Source organism: Pseudophryne corroboree, chromosome 3 (assembly GCF_028390025.1).
Source record: "Pseudophryne corroboree isolate aPseCor3 chromosome 3, aPseCor3.hap2, whole genome shotgun sequence".
NCBI lineage: Eukaryota > Metazoa > Chordata > Amphibia > Anura > Myobatrachidae > Pseudophryne > Pseudophryne corroboree.
The window spans coordinates 445250281-445271775 of NC_086446.1; the positions used below are offsets into that span (position 1 = coordinate 445250281).

The following is a 21495-nucleotide window of genomic DNA, read 5'->3' on the forward strand; positions in this document are numbered from 1 at the left end:
CTCAGACATGTCGACACACGCGTACCGACACCCCACACACACAGGGATTAACCTATAAGGGGACAAAACCCCCACCAGGCCCTAAGGAGAGACAGAGAGAGAGTATGCCAGCACACACCAGCGCTTAAAAACACTGGAAAAATATGTCCAGATAGCGCTTTTCTATATATAATATGCCAATTCCCACTCACTGCGTCGCTAATGTGCCCCCCTCCTCTTTTTTCCAGCCTGTGAAGTTCAGCAGGGGAGAGACCAGGGAGCCAGCGTTTTCCTCATGCAGCTTCTGTGGAGAAAATGGCGCTGGTTAGTGCTGAGGATCAAGCCCCGCCCACCCGACGGCTGGCTTCGGTCCCAGTGATTTTTCAATAAAAATGGCGGGGGATCATAGATTTACTGCCTCCGCAGCCTAATCAAACTGTATTTGCCCAAATGTGAGGCTTATTGCTGCCCAGGGCGCCCCCCCCTGCGCCCTGCACCCTTCAGTGCTGCTCTGTGTGTGTGTGACTGGGAGCAATGGCGCGGTACCTCATGAAGATCTGATGTCTTCTGCCGCCTAAGATGTCTTCTGCCTTCTCTGTCCGGCTTCTATCTTCGGCATCTGTGAGGAGGACGGCGGCGCGGCTCCGGGACGAACCCCAGGTGAGACCTGTGTTCCGACTCCCTCTGGAGCTAATGGTGTCCAGTAGCCTTAGAAGCAGTGCCCAACTTGACAAGCCAGCTCTGCTTCTCTCTCCTCGGTCCCACGATGCAGGGAGCCTGTTGCCAACAGGACTCCCTGAAAATAAAAAACCTAACAAAATTCTTCTTCAACAGAAAACTCTGGAGAGCTCTCTGCAGTGCACCCATTCTCCTCTGGGCACAAGATCTAACTGAGGTCTGGAGGAGGGGCATAGAGGGAGGAGCCAGTGCACACCCATAGTCAAAGTTCTTTTTAGGTGCCCTATCTCCTGCGGAGCCCGTCTATACCCCATGGTACTTACGGAGTCCCCAGCATCCTCTAGGACGTAAGAGAAATAAAATGGTTAATGTTATGCTGGGAAGACATTTTATCTTAAACCAGCAGATATAGTGGCCATACACTGCGAGTAATCACGCTGTATCTGCGCTCTGCCTGTGGGGAGGAGACATTTCCCCGTTCCTCCCCTGTAAAGGAAAAGGGGGGGGGGGGATGTTGGTTGCTCGGGCAGCGTCATTCCATACACTGCCCAATGTGGCCAACTTGCAGCATCCTTATTGTTGGATTGGTCAGACATGCTGTACGGTTTGGCACGCCAGACAGACTGATTTGTGGTCGGTCCAGCCATACATTATGCGATTAGTGGAGCAATCTGCTGCTAATCTGCAGATAGGGCCAGAAATTGCATAATGTATTAATATTTAGTCTAATAAAAAGGTAAAATTATAAAGAATTTACATTATTGGATTTTATTATATTCTCGCTTACTTATATATATTTGTTAAACTGATCCATTTGTTGCTAGGTAACATTGTGGATCCTGGAACCAATGTAATGCCTGCTTAGCAGAACATACATATGAAGTATGTGTACATATATAATTGCTGACACAGTATACACTAGTCAGTCAAAAATTAACCTTGCTAATTTGGGAGGGGCTTACTGAGAGGAGGAGTTTATTGTACCTGGTCATTAGATCAAGCACTCGTCATTCCCCTGCTGTAATTACTGCCATACTACTTTTATTCAATGCCTCCACAAAATATCTTAATGTTTTACTATTCAGATTCTTGCACTCGAATCCAATGGCTGCAAAAACGTCTATTTGTTTCTCCCCCAAAATACTACTACTGCTTTATTCTGGATTAGGAAATTCAGGACTGTTATATGAGGCACTCATGATACAAACCAGAGACACATACTGTACAATGAAAGAAGGTAAAACCAGTGCCAGATTAAGGTCCACATGGGCCTGGAGCTGAAATTTCTGAAGGGCCTATTGCATACTTACCTACTCTCCCGGAAGCTGCGGGAGGCTCACGTTTTTTGGGGTAGCCCCCCGCACCCCAGGAAGAGTGGGCAGGTCTCCTGCATCCTGCTCGCACCCTAGTGATGCGAGCAGGATGGAGAGATAACCTCCCGCGGGTCCGTCGGGTGGAGAAAAGGGTTAAAATGACGCAAATCGCGGCATTTCCCGATGCGGGGGGCGGGGCTTAGTGATATCACAGTCCGGCCCCGCCCCCCGAAGACACCTGCAGCGTCTCCTCTCCGGGCTTCTCCCGGAGAGGAGACTTACAATGTAGGTAAGTGTGGCCTATTGTGTACCTCCAGAGGGGGAAGGAGAGGGGGTATATAAAGACTCTTTCTATTTTGCATTGGATGTTGCTGGCTGCTTACTTCTATCTGAAATCAACATTGTAGGTTCAGTGTGAGCAGATCCAGGAACTACTGGCAGGGGCAAAACTAGAACATTGTGGGCCCCCTGCCATTGTCAGAACAGTGCCCCTTAATGGGGCAGGAGGGAGTGAGAGACAAAGATGGCATCAAGGGAAAAAAGAGAGAGAGGAGGGAGAAAGAGGGTTTCATGAAAAATGAATGAATGAGAGAGAGAGGGTGTCAGGTAGAAAGAGAGAAAAGGATGAGGTGGGAGAGAGAGGGCATCAGGGAGATAGAGATAGGGTGTCAGAGAGAGAAAGGGGGGAGGAGCAAGAGAGAGGGAGGGTGCGAGCGGGAGTGAGTGAGAGTGTGTCAGGGAGGGAGGGGGGAGAAAGAGAGAGTTTTAGGGAGAGAAAGGGTGTCAGAGAGAGAAAGAAAGAGAGACAGTGACAGGGAGAGACGCCAACAGTGTCAAAGAGAGAATGTCGAGAGAGAGAGAGAGTGCCAGGGAGAGAGAGAGATAGATAGAGACAGCGTTAAGGAGAGGTGGGGACAGAGAAAGAGAGAGTGTCAGAGAGAGAATGTCAGGGAGAGAGAAAGACAGAGTCAGGGAGAGAGTGCCAGGGAGAGAAAGAGGGGGGGGGGGGAGGAGAGAGAGAGAGAAAGAGACAGTGTTAAGGGGGGAGAGACAGTGTCAGAGAAAGACAGTGCTAGGGAGAAAGAAAGAGCAAGAGAGAGAGTGTTAGTAAAAGGGGGAGGAGCAAGCAGGAGACACTACCTGACTATAGCACAGGACAAAGGGAGGGGGAGTTAGGTGGACAGATGGATGGGGGGCATGGACAGACAGAGCACCATATAGGGTCATAGACTGACAGTCGGACGGGGGAGCATAAATGAACAGAGCACCATATGGGGTATAGATGGATAAACCGACAAGGGACGGGGGGTATAGATGGACAGTCAGATGAACAGAGCACCATATGGTGCATAGACAGACAGGCGGAAAGACATGGGGGCATAGATGGACAGACAGAGCACCACATGGAGGCATAGATGGATCGACAAACAATGGAGTGTATAGATGGACGGACGGGGCATAGACGGACAGAGCACCATATAGGAGCATTAAAGTATAGGAGGACAGACCTGGGGGGGTGCATAGACAGACAGAGCACAATATGGGGGCATAGAAGGACCGGGCATAGATGGATGGGGGCATAGATGGACAGAACACCATATGGGGGCATACTGCAGATGGATAGATGGGGGCAGGGTATAGACAAATGGACAGGGGGTGGGGGACATAGACGGACGGGGCAGTGCATAGACAGATGGGGGGGTGGGGGTTTATAGACGGACAGAGGCGGTTGGCATAGACAGATGGGGGGGGGTATAGACAGACATATGGACGCATTGTAGGGGAGAGGGGGCTCACCGTCAGCAAGATTGTGTCGCTCTGTCCAAGCACGACCCGTCTATCAACCACGCTTCCAGGTTCTCTCCAACAAGCGGCTTTGGTCAAACATTGACTCTGCACCCTGCCTCCCTCCCTGGAAGTAAATTACCAGGCACTGAACCCAGCGTGCAGCAATATGCTTTAAACATAAAAATGACAACTGGGACTGCTGCGCTTGGGATGGGTGTGGAGGCGGCAGTGCGTTGACTGGCACACTAGTCTGCAGGGTGGCACAGTCCCGGAAAGGCTATCATTCTGAGCTGCCCTGCTCACTGTTGGGGGTGTCAGGTATTACTGGCCGTGGCTTAGTCTAACCTCCGGTGGGATGGGGGGGGGGGGGGAGTTTGTGATGATTGCTCGCGGCTCAGTAGTGTAGCCTCAGGGTTAGGGGGGAAGCTCAGGCAGAGGGAAGGGATCGGGCTTTAATGCCCACAGCTCACTATGTCCTCCGGTGCGGTTGGGGAGAAGGGGTCCGGCCAGCACTGTAGGCTCCGGGGTTGGGGGATCGGTGATTAATGCCCGTGGCTTGTTGTAACCTCCGGTGGGGGTAAGGGAGTCAAGGCTGCACTGTAAGCTCCGGGGGTTGGAGTAGAGGGGATCAGACTGTATGGCCCGCAGCTTCCTGTAACCTCCGGTGACGGTCAGGTGGTCCGGCCTTACTGTAACCTCCGGACAGGGGTGGTAACGCTTAACATTAAGCTCCGGGTGTTCAGGCGGCTGCGGGATGCCCGCGGCTGCACTGTAAACTTCGCCGAGAGGAGGGGAGGCGGACATGCAGGTACCTGTATTCTCCTGGGTGGATAGTAGGGAGGGGAGGTGACGGCCAGCCAGGGCCAGCAGGGTTTGCATGGGGCGGGGGCCTGGGAAGACGGCCGCTGGCAGTATTTTCACAGGAACTTTTTTCCCCCGTCAATTCTGCCTGTCTCCGATGGGCCTATTTTCATGGGGAGGCCTGGAGCTGCAGCTCCACCCGCCCCATTGATAATCCGGCCCTGGGTAAAACTGACCCTGCCAGCTAACAATCTAAGAGGTTTGGGATGCACTTGAGTAGTGGAATTATATTAGCAACTGCTGGTGGAGATATATGGTAGTGGACTATAGGCACTGTGCTAGTTCCTGGCTCCAGTGGATAATAAGGGACATAGGGGGTCATTCCGAGTTGTTCGCTCGCTAGCAGATTTTAGCAGGATTGCACACGCTAGGCCGCCGCCCTCTGGGAGTGTATCTGAGTTTAGCAGAATAGCGAACGAAAGATTAGCAGAATTGCGAATAGAAAATTCTTAGCAGTTTCTGAGTAGCTCGAGACTTACTCCTACACTGCGATCAGCTCAGCCCGTTTCGTTCCTTGTTTGACGTCACAAACACGCCCTGCGTTCGGCCAGCCACTCCCCCGTTTCTCCAGACACTCCCGCGTTTTATGCTGGTATGCCTACATTTTTCCGCACACTCCCAGAAAACGGTCAGTTTCCACCCAGAAACACCCACTTTCTGTCAATCACACTCCGAACACTTCAACGATGGAAATTCTTCGTTCGGACGTGAGTAAATCTACTAAGTTTTGTGCTAAAATACTTAGCGTACTGCGTACCATGCGCATTTTCGCCTTAATCGCTCCGTTGCGAAAATCAGCAACGAACGAACAACTCGGAGTGAGGGCCACAGGGACAGTTACAGTGGTGGGAGGAAAGGGCAGGCATGCTTACACAGGATAAGGGCATATTCTTATAACAGAGGTAGGCCTGGATGCAGACACACATGCACCAGTCAAGAGACAATCTCTTGCAGGCAAGTGGGGAACGGTGCAGACACACTAATTATGGTGATCATCAGCAGCATTAGCTACTCACTTCTCATTGCATCCCAATACCGCCAACTGATAGTGTGGCTGCTCTACTATACAGGGGTATGGGACTCGGGTCAACAGTGTCTAGGTCGACACCTATTGGTCGACATGGGAAATAGGTCGACACAGCCATTATGTTGACGTGGAAAAAGGTCAACAAAAGTTTTTTATGTTTTTTTGGTGTTGTTGTCTTCGTAAAGTGACGGGGAACCCCAATTAGTGCACCGCGTCCCCTCACATGGCGAGTGAAGGTGCCTTGCTCCGATACCGCTGCGCTCAGCACAGGTTACCGTTCCCAATTGTAGTCCACATGGATCGTAAAGTATGAAAAAGTTCAAAAAAGAAAAGCTCATGCCGACCCTTTTCCATGTCGACCTACTGGCCGTGTTGTCCTATTTCCTGTGTCAACCTACTCAATGTCGACCTGTGTGTTGACCTAGACAGTGTCGACCTAAAGTCCGGATACCATTATACAGTATGAAGTCTCTGCAGTCTACTTGCATTAACCACTTAACTGAAGATTTGTTTTGACGAAAACAGGTCCGTAATTGTCGGGTATTTTTTATGAGTGAATTAGGTGAAGAACATGACTTTAACCCTATCCCAAATGATTTCAGTAAAAAAAAAATGAAAAAAAAAATGAAAAAAATAATAATATTTTTTTATTTAAAAAAGAGTTATTCTTTTTTCAAACATCGATCGGGAACATTGCGACTTTCATTTTGAAAGCCGGGACAGCCTGCAGTCATACAGAGGGGGTCTGGGGGTGACTTGGGAGGGTTCATTTACACTCCCCAGCGGCTGCCATTGTCTGCAGCCGCTGGAGGCGGGGGGGGGGGGGGGAGGTCCTGCCGTGCTGACCGATCAGCAGTACGGCAGACACAGGGGGAGAGTGCAGGGAGGCAGAGGGTCCCTCTTACAGCAACAGCGGAGGGAAGTTTATCTTCCCTGCCGCTGCTAATACTCTCTATCTGACTGGTCGCATCATGTGCGACCAGGTCAGATAGAGCACTTGCAGGCATGGTCGCATCTGATGCGACCATGCCAGGCAAGTGGTTAATTGACAATCTCAATTTTTACGTGTTTAATTCTAAAAGAGGAAAACAGGTGTTTCTTTTAAATTACATTTAAATTGCACTTTTATTTTAGATTTGTCTCTTTAATGTATTTTACATGATAAAAGCAATTGCATTTATTAAGAACATGAGATAAGATGTATGCTGCACTGGGAGCTTTTTTTTTTTTTTTAATCCATGGAACAGGATTAGCAAGGTCCTTACTGCAATAATTGTCTGAACATTGGGGGTCATTCCGAGTTGTTCGCTTGTTGCGCTTAGTCATTTTACTAAAAACTTAGCTGTTTTGCTGTAGCGTCTGTGGCGCTTTTCAGTCGCACTGGTGTTCGGTAAATGATTGACAGGAAAGGGGCGTTTCTGGGTGGTAACTCAGCGTTTTCCCGGCGTTGGCTAAAAAACGCAGACATGTCAGGGAAAAACGCGGGAGTGTCTGGAGAAGCGGGGGAGTGGCTGGGCGAACGCAGGGCGTGTTTGTGACGTCAAACCAGGAACGAAACGGCCTGAGCTGATCGCAGTGTAGGAGTAAGTCTCGAGCTACTCAGAAACTGCTAAGAATTTTCTATTCGCAATTCTGCTATGCTAAGATTCACTCCCAGAGGGCGGCGGCCTAGCGTGTGCAATGCTGCTAAAATCAGCTAGCGAGCGAACTCGGAATGACCCCCATAGGGGGTAATTCTGAGTTGATCGCAGCAGGATTTTTGTTAGCAGTTGGGCAAAACCATGTGCACTGCAGGGGAGGCAGATATAACATGTGCATAGAGTTAGATTTGGGTGGGTTATTTTGTTTCTGTGCAGGGTAAATACTGGCTGCTTCATTTTTACACTGCAATTTAGATTGCAGATTGAACACACCCCACCCAAATCTCTCTGCACATGTTACATCTGCCTCCCCTGCAGTGCACATGGTTTTGCCCAACTTCTAACAAAAATCCTGCTGCGATCAACTTGGAATTACCCCCATAGGGCCTTATTCAGATTTGGTCACTATGGCTGCTCCACTGTAGCATGTCGGTCCACCCTCACGCACCTTTGTAGAAGACGTTCACCTCTCACATCAGTGGCAGGTGGTGCTCCGCAGTTTCCACATCAGTTATTCGTAATGGTGCCATTTGTACAGTCACGATACACCTTTACCACAGCAGCACGCTAACCGTTCACAAAGTGCACTGTGTCAGAAATACTGCCATCCTTGGCCGGAAAGCTGATAATCATCCCTTTTTGCAACTCGGATAAATCGCCCCTTTTACCCATGACAGCAACAAATGATATGTGTGCAGACGGCCTATCGCACACCTTATATACCCACCAGGCCAGCGCATAACATGTGACGTACTTCATGGGCTACAGCAGGCCTGGCCAACCTGTGGCTCTCCAGCTGTTGTAAAACTACAAGTCCCATCATGCCTTGCCACAGTTTTGCTAATAGGGAATGCTAAAACTGTGGCAGGGCATGCTGGGATGTGTAGTTTCACTACATCTGGAGAGCCACAGGTTGGCCAGGCCTGGGCTACAGGCTGCCAGCGTCAAACATAGGAGGTGGTTATAATAATGTGACTCCACTGTGTATATACAATGATTACACGTCTGGAAGTATCTTGAGAGCAGTCATATATACATATACTCTACATATGTTCAGGGTGCAAACTGTACTTGAATCTCATAATTTCTCATCATTCTTGCCTCTAAGCAGTTAGTGTATGCAGGCAGTGCTAGTTCCTGACTCGGGGCAGTTGGTACATGCACACAGTGATATGTCCTGGCTTGGGGCAGTAATGGATGAGGGCACAGTACTAAATCCTGATTCAGGGCAGTTTAGCATGCGAGGAGAGAAGCTTTTCTAAGTAACCTCCACATTACTTTGAAGAAACCTCTCCTTCTGTAAGACAGCTGTTGATATTGAGTGCTCTTCTTTGGCTGTTGTAGTCATAAATAGTTGTGGTCATGGCTTTGACTTTCTGTTTTTATACTGTTTCTGGAACAGTATTACATTTATATACCGGCATTGACCTACATTACTGCCCACAGGTACACTTGCTTGCTATGGTTGTGGTATGGAACTCTAACTGGCAGTGACTGAAAGCTGGGCAAACTGGCCATGGCAGAAATGAAATACAGTGTACATTGGTAGAACATCTATACTCCAAGGCTTTGCGAGTGAAGCATACCCAGATTTTTTACTTCCATTAAGACATTGTTTATGAAGGAAAATAGGATTTTAATTACCTACTGGTAAATCCTTTTCTCGTAGTCCGTAGAGGATGCTAGGGTCCACATTAGTACCATGGGGGTATAGACAGGTCCACCAGGAGCCATTGGCACTTTAAGAGTTTGAGAGTGTGGGCTGGCTCCTCCCTCTATGCCCCTCCTACCAGACAGTCTTGAAACTGTGCCCGAGGAGACGGACATCTTCGAGAGAAGGATTACACACAGATAGTGGCGAGATTAATTCCAGCTCACACATACAAGGCACATCAAGCTAACGAGCTTGAAAAACTTCAACAGCTGAAACATTACTTACCAAGTAATAATGCAGTACATAACTAACAACAAAGTTGTACTGAACCAGATAACAACTGCAGGAAAACGGAGCGCTGGGCGGGCGCCCAGCATCCTCTACGGACTACGAGAAAAGGATTTACCGGTAGGTAATTAAAATCCTATTTTCTCTTACGTCCTAGAGGATGCTGGGGTCCACATTAGTACCATGGGGATGTACCAAAGCTCCCAGAACGGGAGGGAGAGCGCGGAGGCTCCTGCAAAACTGATTGACTGAACTTCAGATCATCAAAGGCCAAAGTATCGAACTTGTAGAACTTTGCAAACGTGTTCGACCCAGACCAAGTTGCTGCTCGGCAAAGTCATAATGTTGAGACACCCCGGGCAGCCGCCCAGGAAGACCCCACCTTACGAGTAGAGAGGGCCTTAACAGACTTCGGACACGGCAATCCCGCTGTAGAATACGCATACTGGATAGTGAACCTGATCCAGCGGGAGATAGTCTGCTTAGAAGCAGGACATCCAATTTTCTTGGGATCATATAGGACAAAAAGAGAGTCCGATTTTCTGTAACGAGCAGTCCTCTTCACATAGATCTTCAGAGCCCTTACCCCATCTAAGGACTTAGATAAAATTGAGGAGTCAGTAGCAACTGGCACCACAATAGGTTGGTTGATATGAACAACCTTTGGAAGAAACTGCTGATGTGTCTGGAGCTCAGCTCTATCTTCATGGAAGATCAAGTAGGGGCTCTTAGAAGATTACAAGACAAAGCCCCCAACTCCGACACACGTCTAGCAGAACCTAAGGCCAACAAAGTGACAGCCTTCCACGTACGAAACTTGACCTCTACCTCTTGCAGAGGCTCAAACCAGTCAGACTGGAGAAACTGCATGGCGCCGTAGGCGGTACAAAGGGAGGCTGGATGTGCAGAACTCCCTTCAAAAAGGGAACCTCAAGGAGGGCAGACAATTGAACCTCAGGGAGGGCAGCCAATTGTTTCTGGAAGAAAATGGATAGGGCCGAAATCTGGACCTTCACAAATCCCAACCTCAGGCCCATATCCACTCCTGCCTGCAGGAAGAGGAGAAACCGTCCCAGTTGAAACTCCACCGTATGGAACCTCTTGGACTCACAGCAAGACACATATTTTTTCCAAATAAGATGGTAATGTTTAGACGTTACTCCTTTCCTAGCCTGTATCAGGGTAGGACTAACTTTGTTCGGAATACCCTTCCGAGCTAGTATCAGGCATTCAACCTCCATGCCATCAAACGTAGCCGTGGTAAGTCCTGATAGGCGAACAGCCCCTGCTGCAGCAGGTCCTCTCGAAGAGGAAAGGGCCTCGACTCTTCTTGTAGTATATCCAGAAGGTCCATGTACCAAGCCCTTCTCGGCCAGTCTGGAGCAATGAGGATCGCTTGAACCCTTGTTCTCCTTGTGAGCTTTAGGATTCTTGGGATGAGTGGGAGTGGTGGAAACACGTACACCAACTGGAACACCCACGGAGACACCCGGGCGTCCACTGCCTGTGGGTCCTTCGACCTGGAACAATAACGCTGAAGCTTCTTGTTGAGACGAGAGGCCATCATGTTTATTTGGGGTAATCCCCAAAGGTCTGTTATGTCTTTGAACACCTCCAGATGGAGACCCCACTCTCCCGGATGGAGATCATGTCAGCTGAGGAAGTCTGCTTCCCAGTTGTCTACTCCCGGAATGAAGATTGCTGACAGCGCCAACGCGTGTTTTTCTGCCCAAAGGAGGATTCTTGTTACCTCCGCCATGGCAGCTCTGCTCTTCGTTCCGCCCTGTCGGTTTATGTAAGCCACTGTTGTTACGTTGTCCGACTGCACTTGAATGGCCCGATTTCTTAGAAGATGGGCCGCCTGAAGAAGACCGTTGTATATGGCTCTTAATTCCAGAATGTTGATCGGAAGGCCGACTTCCAGAAATGACCACCTTCCTTGGAAGGTCTCCCCTTGAGTGACTGCGCCCCAGCCCCGGAGGCTTGCATCCGTGGTTAGAAGGATCCAGTCCTGAATCCCGAACCTGCGGCCCTCCATAAGGTGAGGTAGTTGGAGCCACCAGAGGAGCGAAATCCTGGCCTTTGGCGACAGACGAATTCTCAGGTGCATGTGCAGATGAGATCCCGATCACTTGTCCAGGAGATCCAGTTGGAAGAACAGAGCATGAAACCTTCCGTACTGGAGAGGCCACCATCTTTCCCAGAAGGCGAATGCATTGATGAACCAACACCCGGGCTGGCTTCAGGACATCCCGGACCATTGTTTGTATCACCAACGCTTTTTCCAGTGGAAGAAATACCCTCTGTACTTCCGTGTCGAGGATCATCCCCAGAAAGGACAACCTCCTGGTTGGTTCCAAAGTGATTTTGGAATGTTCAGAATCCAAACATGGACTCTGAGTAGATGGGTCGTGAGAGCCATGGACCGCAACAGCTTCTCCTTTGACGATGCCTTTATCAGCAGAACGTCCAGATATGGAATCATGTTCACCCCTTGTGTGCGGAGAACCATCATCCTTGCCATCACCTTGGTGAATACCCTTGGTGCTGTGGAGAGGCCAAATGGCAGGTCCTGGAACTGGAAATGACAGTTCAACAGAGCGAATCGGAGAATTGCTTGACGCGGCGGCCAAATGTGGGAATGCGGGGTTATGCATCCTCGATATCCAGGGATACCAAGAAAACCCCTTCTCCTGATATTACTGCCCTTAGAGACTCCATTTTGTACTTGCACTCCCCTCAGAAAAGGTTTTTTTAGGTTTAGAATGGGTCTGACGGAACCATCCGGTTTCGGTATATGAAAAGGTTTGAATAGAAACCTTTGTTTTGCATATGAGGTGGTACGGGCAAAATGACTTGTGACTCCACGAACTTCTGGATGGCGGCTTGTAGGACCGTCCTGTCTGCCAGCAGAGCTGGTAAACCTGATTTGAAAAATCGGCGAGGGGGAAGATTTTGAAACTCCAGCCCCTGGGACACAGTATATTGCACCCAGGGATCCAGGCCGGACGACTCCCACCGGCCCCACCACCGGGGTGTGCAGTCCACCGTCATGTGGAAGACTTTAGTGCACCTGAAGCAGGCTTCTGTTCCCGGGAACCTGCAGCAGCAGGTTTTCTTGGGCCTATCTCCCCGAAAGGAGGCGTTGGATGGCCTGGCTTCTCTGGTTTGGCAGCCCCACAGGGCTGTGATGCAGTTGAAGAACAGTGTTTCTTTGGAGCAGGCGTTCGATTCCCACCAGGGCTGTACCTGTGCTGAGTTTGTATAGTCTCCCTGTACTTGCGTGGGTTTCCTCCGGGTACTCTGGTTTCCTCCCACAATCCAAAAATATACTGGTAGGTCAATTGGATCCCAACACAAATTAACCCTAGTATGAATGTGTGCTCGTGTACATGTGGGTAGGGAATATAGATTGTAAGCTCCACTGGGGCAGGGACTGATGTGAATGGCCAAATAGTCTCTGTAAAGCGCTGCGGAATATGTGTGCGCTATATAAATAACTGGTAATAAATAAATAATAAACTGTCTGGTAGGAGGGGCATAGAGGGAGGAGCCAGCCCACACTCTCAAACTCTTGTGCCAATGGCTCCTGGTGGACCCGTCTATACCCCATGGAACTAATGTGGACCCCAGCATCCTCTAGGACGTAAGAGAAAGAGGGCAATGGTTTTCTGCACTGGAGAGTGTTTGATACAATACATAAGGGTTATGCAATAAGTTTCCGGATGTGCGGTGCACAGGTAGAGTAAACACAATCAGACTGACTGGTTGTGGACTGTAATCTCTGACAAAAGTCCTTGTGAAATATCGGGGCATAGAACCGTATATAAGCAGCACTGCACACCAAAGAAATCAGCATGTTCACTTAATTAATTAACTTGTGATGGAGCTTAACAGTGGCCATTGAGAGAGCCATTATCTTCTATGACTACAAGAGTGGTCTGTGACAGCAGGAGAGTTTGGGCCGACTGTGAGCTGCTTTTGGGAAGACGCACCATCCCGAACCATTGTGTTTGAGTGGTTTGCAGAATTCGGAGTTGAAGACAAAGAGCGCTGCGGCCAATCTGTGTCCACCATCACCGAGGACGTTACTGTCTTGCAGGCCATAGTTGAGGTGAACGCCAGGGTGACTGTGACCCAGTGCTATATGCATCACATTGGGAACTATCCACTTGATACGCCATGAAAAGCTTTGCCTGAGCAGTTTTTGCATGCTGGGTGCCCCATCAGCTAACAACATGCTAGCCAGGTTTGATGGAGACCACTCACGATCTGTCTGGGATATCATCAATGGTAATGAATCCTGGATCTACAGTTTCAACCCTGAGACCAACCCCGGTTGGAGATGCGCTGCCACAGAACTTTCGACGTGAGCGCAGCATGGCCAAGCAGATGGTGTCTGTTTTTGTGGCCAAGACTGATCATGTAGCTACCGTACCACTCGTGCAGCAGAACACTGTCACTGGGGGCTGGTACGCCAACCAGTGCCTGACGCAAGTGCTGGAAGCCATTTCCATGCGCCTACCAAGAACTCGCACTCATTGTGCACTTCTCCATCCCAACAATGCACCTGCCCATAAATCCAGGAAAGTGGTGGATTTTCTAATGCATCCAGGATCTGGGTCAGCAACCGTACAAGTCCAGCCCTGGCCCCCTGCAACTTCTTTGTGTTCCGACAAATCAAGCACAAGATGCATGGGATTCGTTTTAATTCACAGGAAAATGCAGTGGAGACCTTCATGTAGAAGACATACCTGCTTCAGAATGGTCGAGCTGCTTCACCAAATAGTTTGAGCGCATACAACTATACATAGACTCTTCTGGCGAATACTTTGATATAATACTTTTTTGTGTATCCAGAATCTTACTGCACACTCCTCGTATTATAAAATAATCCCCAGACTACATACAGATAGGTAATATTGACACCAGAGAAAAAATCAAAGTGTAGTGCTGCTCCATTAGAGTAATATACAGTCTTACGCAGCAGAGACTGTTTAATTTACCTCACTCCCCGCACCAATGGTGTTTTGTGGGTGGTTAGGATTACACTGAGCAATATATTTTACATTAATAGAAAATGACAGGTGCTGAGGACCCATTCACCGCATAATCGAAGTATTATTAGGTCTGCCTATTGCATAAACACAACCATTAACTAAAGATGTTACAAAAATGCTGCTACCAAATCATCCATATACAGTCAGAAGCCAGAACAGTGTTCAGAAACCATCAGAAGACTCTGTGTTGAGTCAACAATGTGTTCAATGGGAAATGTGGATTTCACATCATTACTGCTTTCAACAGTCTTCTAGAATGTAATAGAAAGTGTTCCCATTGTATGTGAGGTGTCTCCAACAACTCCTCATATTCTGGCAGTGTCAATGTGCTTAGTCCAGGATCGTATTGCAGCCTGCTAAAGGATTATAATTGTAAAAGGTCTACTAGTGTCAGTGCAGAAAGAAATACATTACTGACAACTTATTTAACATCAAAATCTGGCAATGAAAGTGACTGATACAGTGAGCAAAGCAAGGGTAAAGTGCTTTAGGCATATTTGCATTTATTAAAATGAGTAGTAGCTGCCATATTGCTTGTTCAGATTAATTCATTTTCAAACCAGAGAACAGTGGCATTAAGTGGTAACATAAACAAATTATTAATACATTATAATAGCCCATAAATCCATACATTAAAGATGTCTGGTAAATCTCCAATGACACTTTTAGCCTATACATTAACGTTGTAGCAAACTGAACGTGACATACACGGCTTACCATACGTCATACTTTACAACTGGACTTGAACCCTCGTGTATCAGAGCAACAATGCATAGTCTCTGCTCACACAAAAAGAAAGGTGATTTATAATATAGATGATAATATATCATGTTCTGCAGTTAAGAATATTAGCATATTCTTGTAATACACAAATGATAAAATTTTATAGACCCGTGTAAATAATAATAGTCATTGTTGATAATGCTATCAAACCATTGTTAGGAAATGTCTGCAGTATAAGAACTATTTTAAATTACTAGAAGCCACCTCGTATTTGCGACCTGTAACCCCCCCCCCGCAAAGCAAACACATGTGGCACTTTCTAATATCATAGAATTTACAATAGTTATGTGTTATACAATATAACATCTTCTTTATCATACTAAAATATATTTGTATCATGTCAGCAGGGGGAACATTTCATTCAAAAAACTATAAACAATAGTAAAAGGACGTGACTTGCGGTGAAGGATGAAATGATAGGTATTTATTTTTTAAATAATGTTTTACATACTTTTAGGTGCGTTCTACCAAAGCATGCACTAAGTTTTGCATGTCTTGTTTGGTGAATTATAAGAAAATAATGCCCTTTTGTGCCAAATTGTTTGCATTTAAGAGTTCTATGGGGGAATGTATAACTGTCAGTGAGGACTCTGTTTATGGGTCACGGCTGGATTAAGGGCCACATGGGACTGGGGTTGAAAATGATATTGTGAGAGAAGGAGCTGTGACCAGTGCCATATGGGTGTGTACATGCCCTATACTATCCGCCCCATTGTCTCCTTAAATATGTAAATGTTAAAAATTGCATTACTTTGTGAGGAAAATAGAAATACTGGTTTAACACAATATGATTTATGTCCGACTGTGTGGCCAGCTGGTGGCTGGTTATCACCATGGACCTATTTTTATGTGGAGGCCTGGAGCTCCATCTGCCCCATTGTTAATCTGGCCATGATAGTATAGGGCACAGGTTCTCAAACTCGGTCCTCATTACCCCACACAGAGCATGTTTTGCAGGTCTCCTCACAGAATCACAAGTGAAATAATTAGCTCCACCTGTGGATCTTTTAAAATGTGTCAGTGAGTAATTAATACACCTGTGCACTTGCTGGGTTACCTGCAAAACATGCACTGTGTGGGGTCCTGAGGACTGAGTTTGAGAACCACTGGTATAGGGTATACAGATGATAGATCTACACTGTCTCGTTAGACAGACAATAGATCGACATGCATTAGGTTGACATGTCCAAAAGGCTGACAGGTGAAAGGTCGACAGGTACAAAAGGTGGACAGATGAAATGTCGACAGTACTTAAGGTCGTCAGGTACAAAAGATTGACAGGTTCAAAAGTCTGACATGACAATTTTCAACACGTTTTCTCAACAGTTGCTTGATTTACTATCCACGTGGACTATTATTGGGAATAGTAACACGTGGCGTGCGAAGCGGTAATGGAGTGAGCCACTTTGCCCTAGAGCAAAGCCTGCACGCAATTGTCTACGTTTTTACTAATAGCGGTCACAGAACATGAAATATACCAAATTTGGCCCCCAAACCTTGTGTCGACCATTATGTCATGTCGATCTTTTCACCCTGTAGACCTAATGCATGTCGACATATTGACTGTCTACCTAGACAGTGTAGATCTATTATACCACACCCATAGTATAAATAGAAAAGCGATTTACATGTAAAATAGCTTTATGACCAACTCTTACAGATCCTTCAGGCCACAGAACTCTGTGCTTTTAAATGATCTCATTGACTGCTGACTTGTAATCTTCTATTTCACAGTAGGAGGTGCAATATGCCTTCTAATTCAGGAAGAGCAGTCTTTGACAAACTCGTTCAGCAACCTATTACTTACCATTGTATTAAATGCTGTTTTGACATACTTATTTTTGCATGGAGAGAAAGGGAATGCTGACAGCATGTCACACAGCTGTGTCTTGTCAGATTACTCTGTGCAGGCTGCTGCACTGGGTGGATGTTATGGTGGGCTAGTGCTGGATGTATTACGTTTACCGTAGTACTTGTCTGTGGTCAATTTGGTAAGAGGAAGATAGGAACAAAGCAGAGAAGCTGTAGGCATGGGAAATATTTTACAAATGTCAAACTTTGGATGATGTCCAGAATGGCAACCGTATTATGTTTGATGATTAGTAATAGTGTAGATTGACAAAAATAAGGCTACGTTCCACAGCTCATTGTACATATAGCCACACCACTCATGTATACTCCGTTTATTTGGATCATGTGTCGAGTTTGTTCATCTCAATTCGTTATCAGAGGTCGCTGTGTGATCTATTATAAGCTAGAACAAGTACTGAAGTGCAAACATATGAAAACCATAGCAGGGCTTCAGACGGATCACAGGGAACAGCGGGTGGGTATAACAAACACACAGGGATCCCACAGCCTGCCTACATGCTGACATTTAAGCTGAATGATCATCGCTAAGACGATTAGAAGAGTACATGTTTACGTGTGTGCTGGATTTATATAAAAACCATGTTTTGTACGACCATACTGCTGTGGGACAGACCGCAGGCTCACTTTCTATAGTGATGCAAGCAAATCGGTGCATTCTGGGGCACAATTAAGCTTGAATGATACATAGCTATATGCCCCATTATATGCACTTTGGAAAGGATTTTATTTTTCTGGGTGCACGTTTTGTTTTTACTTAATACTCTGAGACAAAAATCAAAAATAGACTTTTACTGTTTGATAAAAGTAATAAAATGGTTAGACATTAAATTAATTACAAGAAGTAATTAGCACATAAACATGCACCAATCACAATACCAGGGAAAAAAAAGCACAGACAAACATACATACATACACACACACACACGAGGAGGGTAGAATACAACATAACATGCAGATCCCCAAGTCTCTGCCAGAAAGGTCACAACACCAAATATACTGATAGCAAATACATAGAGTTATGTACATAGGATAGCTGCAGACATCCCCTTAGTACGGAGGAGGTGTCTACACCCACAACGCCACGCACAGGAGCAGTGCACCACACACACACTTAATTTCCAACATAGGCGAGTTTCCTCTGACCTTCATATAGATTAATGCATGATCCCATTGTTCACATGGTAGAGTAAATTACCAAATTTTCCTATAGATGTAGTAAACATGGTCATTGTGACCTTATAAAGCATCCTTCACCTATTACTAATCAGACTGGGAAAATGCTCTTAGTCCTACAGAGAGGTAAAATGACTACTATGAGCCATAGGATTGACAGAAGACAAAGCTCTGCCAAGCTGAGGCAGTAATGCCCACAACTGGCCCTCAGTAACTGATGGATTATCATAGTCTACTGTACAGACCAGGGGAGTTCATATTTATGTCCTATAGTATTGGAGAACTATGCCCAGCCCTCCTGATTACGTCATGTACTGCCCAAAGTAACTTTTGCGTTCATATCTGTCTTTAATTACTCATACTGTCCTTGCTGGTGCCTTCCTCTCGAGTGGACTCCTTTTCGGTACCCCCAGAGGAACTGGACGACCGTCCAGATTGCTTATATACTGCACATAAATCTTGAACATGCTCTGGAGTGGGTGACCATTTCTGGAAGCCAGCTTCATTTTGAAGAAACAGCACTGCAGTATTGTGGACAGCCTTGTAATACAGATCCTCTCTGTGAAGAGAATAAAAGGTAAAAAAACCCAACAGAATGATCAGAGAGGTGGTAGAAGAAAAATAAAATCCAAGTAAATTGAAGGTGGCAAATTAGGAGGAAAACTGATAAGCATGGAAAATGGTGGATTGTTATGATAAAGCCCAATATTTCTGTTCAACAGAGAATAAGAATTCACAAATGGAGGGTTTACTATAGAAAAAAAAAGAAAAGTGCAGTGAAAAAATAGGATTTTAATTACCTACCGGTAAATCCTTTTCTCGTAGTCCGTAGAGGATGCTGGGATCCACATTAGTACCATGGGGGAATAGACGGGTACTCTAGGAGCCACTGGCACTTTAAGAGTTTGAGAGTGTGGGCTGGCTCCTCCCTCTATGCCCCTACTACCAGACTCAGTCTAGCAACTGTGCCCGAGGAGACGGGCAACTTCGAGAAAATGATATTACACAGATAGTAGCGAGATTCTCACCAGCTCACACAAGGCAAACCAAGCTAACCAGCTTGAAAAATCAGCAACGGCTGAACAATATTACTTAACCAAGTAACAAAACAGTACTTAACGAAGCAGTACTGAGTTATACAACCACTGCAGGATCACCAAGCGCTGGGCGGGCGCCCAGCATCCTCTACGGACTACGAGAAAAGGATTTACCGGTAGGTAATTAAAATCCTATTTTCTCTTACGTCCTAGAGGATGCTGGGGTCCACATTTGTACCATGGGGATGTACCAAAGCTCCCAGAACGGGAGGGAGAGCGCGGAGGCTCCTGCAGAACTGATTGACCAAACTTCAGGTCCTCAGAGGCCGAAGTACCGAACCTGTAAAACTTAGCAAACGTGTTAGACCCTGACCGAGTAGCCGCTCGGCAAAGCTGTAAAGCCGAGACACCCCGGGCAGCCGCCCAGGAAGAACCCACCTTACGAGTAGAGTGAACCTTAACAGACATAGGACACGGCAATCCTGCCATAGAATACGCATGCTGGATAGTGTACCTGATCCAGCGAGATATAGTCTGCTTAGAAGCAGGACACCCACGTTTCTTGGGATCATACAGGACAAACAGAGCAGTCCTCTTCACATAGATTTTCAGAGCCCTTACAACATCCAAGGACTTTGATGAAATTGAGGAGTCAGTAGCCACTAGCACAATAGGTTGATTAATATGAAATGCCGACACAACTTTCGGAAGAAACTGCTGACGTGTCCGGAGCTCAGCTCTATCGTCATGGAAGACCAAGTAGGGGCTTTTACAAGACAAAGCCCCCAACTCCGACACACGTCTAGCAGAAGCTAAGGCCAACAAAGTGACAGCCTTCCACGTGAGAAACTTGACCTCAACCTCCTGTAGAGGCTTGAACCAATCCGATTGGAGGAACTGTAACACCACTTTAAGATCCCAGGGTGCCGTAGGCGGCACAAAGGTAGGCTGGATATGCAGAACCACTTTCAAGAAAGTCTGAACCTCAGGGAGGGAAGCCAGCTGTTTCTAGAAGAAAATGGATAAGGCCGAAATCTGGACCTTAACGGATCCCAACCTGAGGCCCATATCCACACCTGCTTGCTGGAAGAGGAGAAACCGTCCCAGGTGAAACTCCACCGTAGGAAACTTCTTGGATACACACCAAGAGACATACTTTTTCCAAATGCGATGGTAATGTTTAGACATTACTCCTTTCCTAGCCTGCATCAGGGTAGGAATAACCTTGCTCGGAATGCCCTTCCGAGCTAATGTCTGGCGTTCAACTTCCATACCGTCAAACGTAGCCGCGGTAAGTCTTGATAAGCAAATGGCCCCTGTTGCAGAAGGTCCTCCCGAAGAGGAAGAGGCCTCGGATCTTCCAGCAGAAGACCCAGAAGATCCGCGTACCAAGCCCTTCTGGGCCAGTCCGGAGCAATGAGGGTTGCCTGAACTCTTGTTTTCTTTATGAGCTTTAGAATCCTTGGAATGAGTGGAAGTGGAGGAAACACGTACACCGACTGGAACACCCACGGAGTCACTAGGGCGTCCATCGCCTTGGCTTTCGGATCCCTTGACCTAGAACAATACCTTCAAAGCTTCTTGTTGAGACGGGAGGCCATCATGTCTATTTGAGGTACACCCCAAAGATCTGTTACCTCCGTGAACACCTCCGGATGGAGTCCCCACTCTCCTGGATGGAAATAGTGTCTGCTGAGGATGTCCGCTTCCCAGTTGTCTACTCCCGGAATGAAGATTGCTGACAGCACCACCGCGTGCTCTTCTGCCCAGAGGATGATTCTTGATAACTCTGACATTGCAGCTCTGCTCTAGGTTCCGTCCTGTTGGTTTATGTAGGCCACCGTCGTTACATTGTCCGACTGCACTTGAATGGCTCGATCTCGCAGAAGATGAGCCGCTTGGAGAAGACCGTTGTAGACGGCTCTTAGTTCCAGAATGTTTATTTGAAGACTGGATTCCAGGCTTGACCACCTTCCTTGGAAAGTTTCCCCCTGAGTGACTGCGCTCCAGCCCCGGAGACTTGCATCCGTGGTAAGAAGGACCCAGTCCTGAATCGCGAACCTTCGGCCCTCCAGAAGGTGAGGCATTTGCAGCCACCAGAGGAGTGAAATCCTGGCTTTCGGCGACAGACGTATCCTCTGGTGCATGTGTAGGTGAGAACCCGACCAATTGTTTAGGAGATCCAGTTGGAAGGACCGAGCATGAAATCTTCCATACTGTAGAGCAGGGGTGTCCAACCTTTCACCTTCCCTGGGCCACATTAGAAGATGAAAATTTGGTTTGGGCCGCACATAAAATAAAATAACAGTAACGATACCTGAATGAGAGACAGATTACTTACC

General features: G+C 47.1%; 1 protein-coding gene across 7 annotated transcripts in view; it reads right to left on the reverse strand.

Moving 5' to 3' along the window:
- The window catches only part of PCIF1 (phosphorylated CTD interacting factor 1), a 216138-nt gene that overhangs the window by 17957 nt on the left and 176686 nt on the right, over positions 1 to 21495 (reverse strand). For 6 of the 7 annotated variants that reach the window (XM_063960475.1, XM_063960472.1, XM_063960474.1 and 3 more), the window contains exon 16: positions 14762 to 18675. The exons of the other annotated variant lie outside the window; for it this stretch is intronic. In XM_063960475.1, the coding sequence (XP_063816545.1) occupies positions 18465 to 18675 (211 nt within the window). In that variant the 3' untranslated portion in view covers positions 14762 to 18464. Of the gene's footprint in view, positions 1 to 14761; positions 18676 to 21495 lie in introns of those variants that run through there. 7 annotated transcript variants of the gene reach the window in all.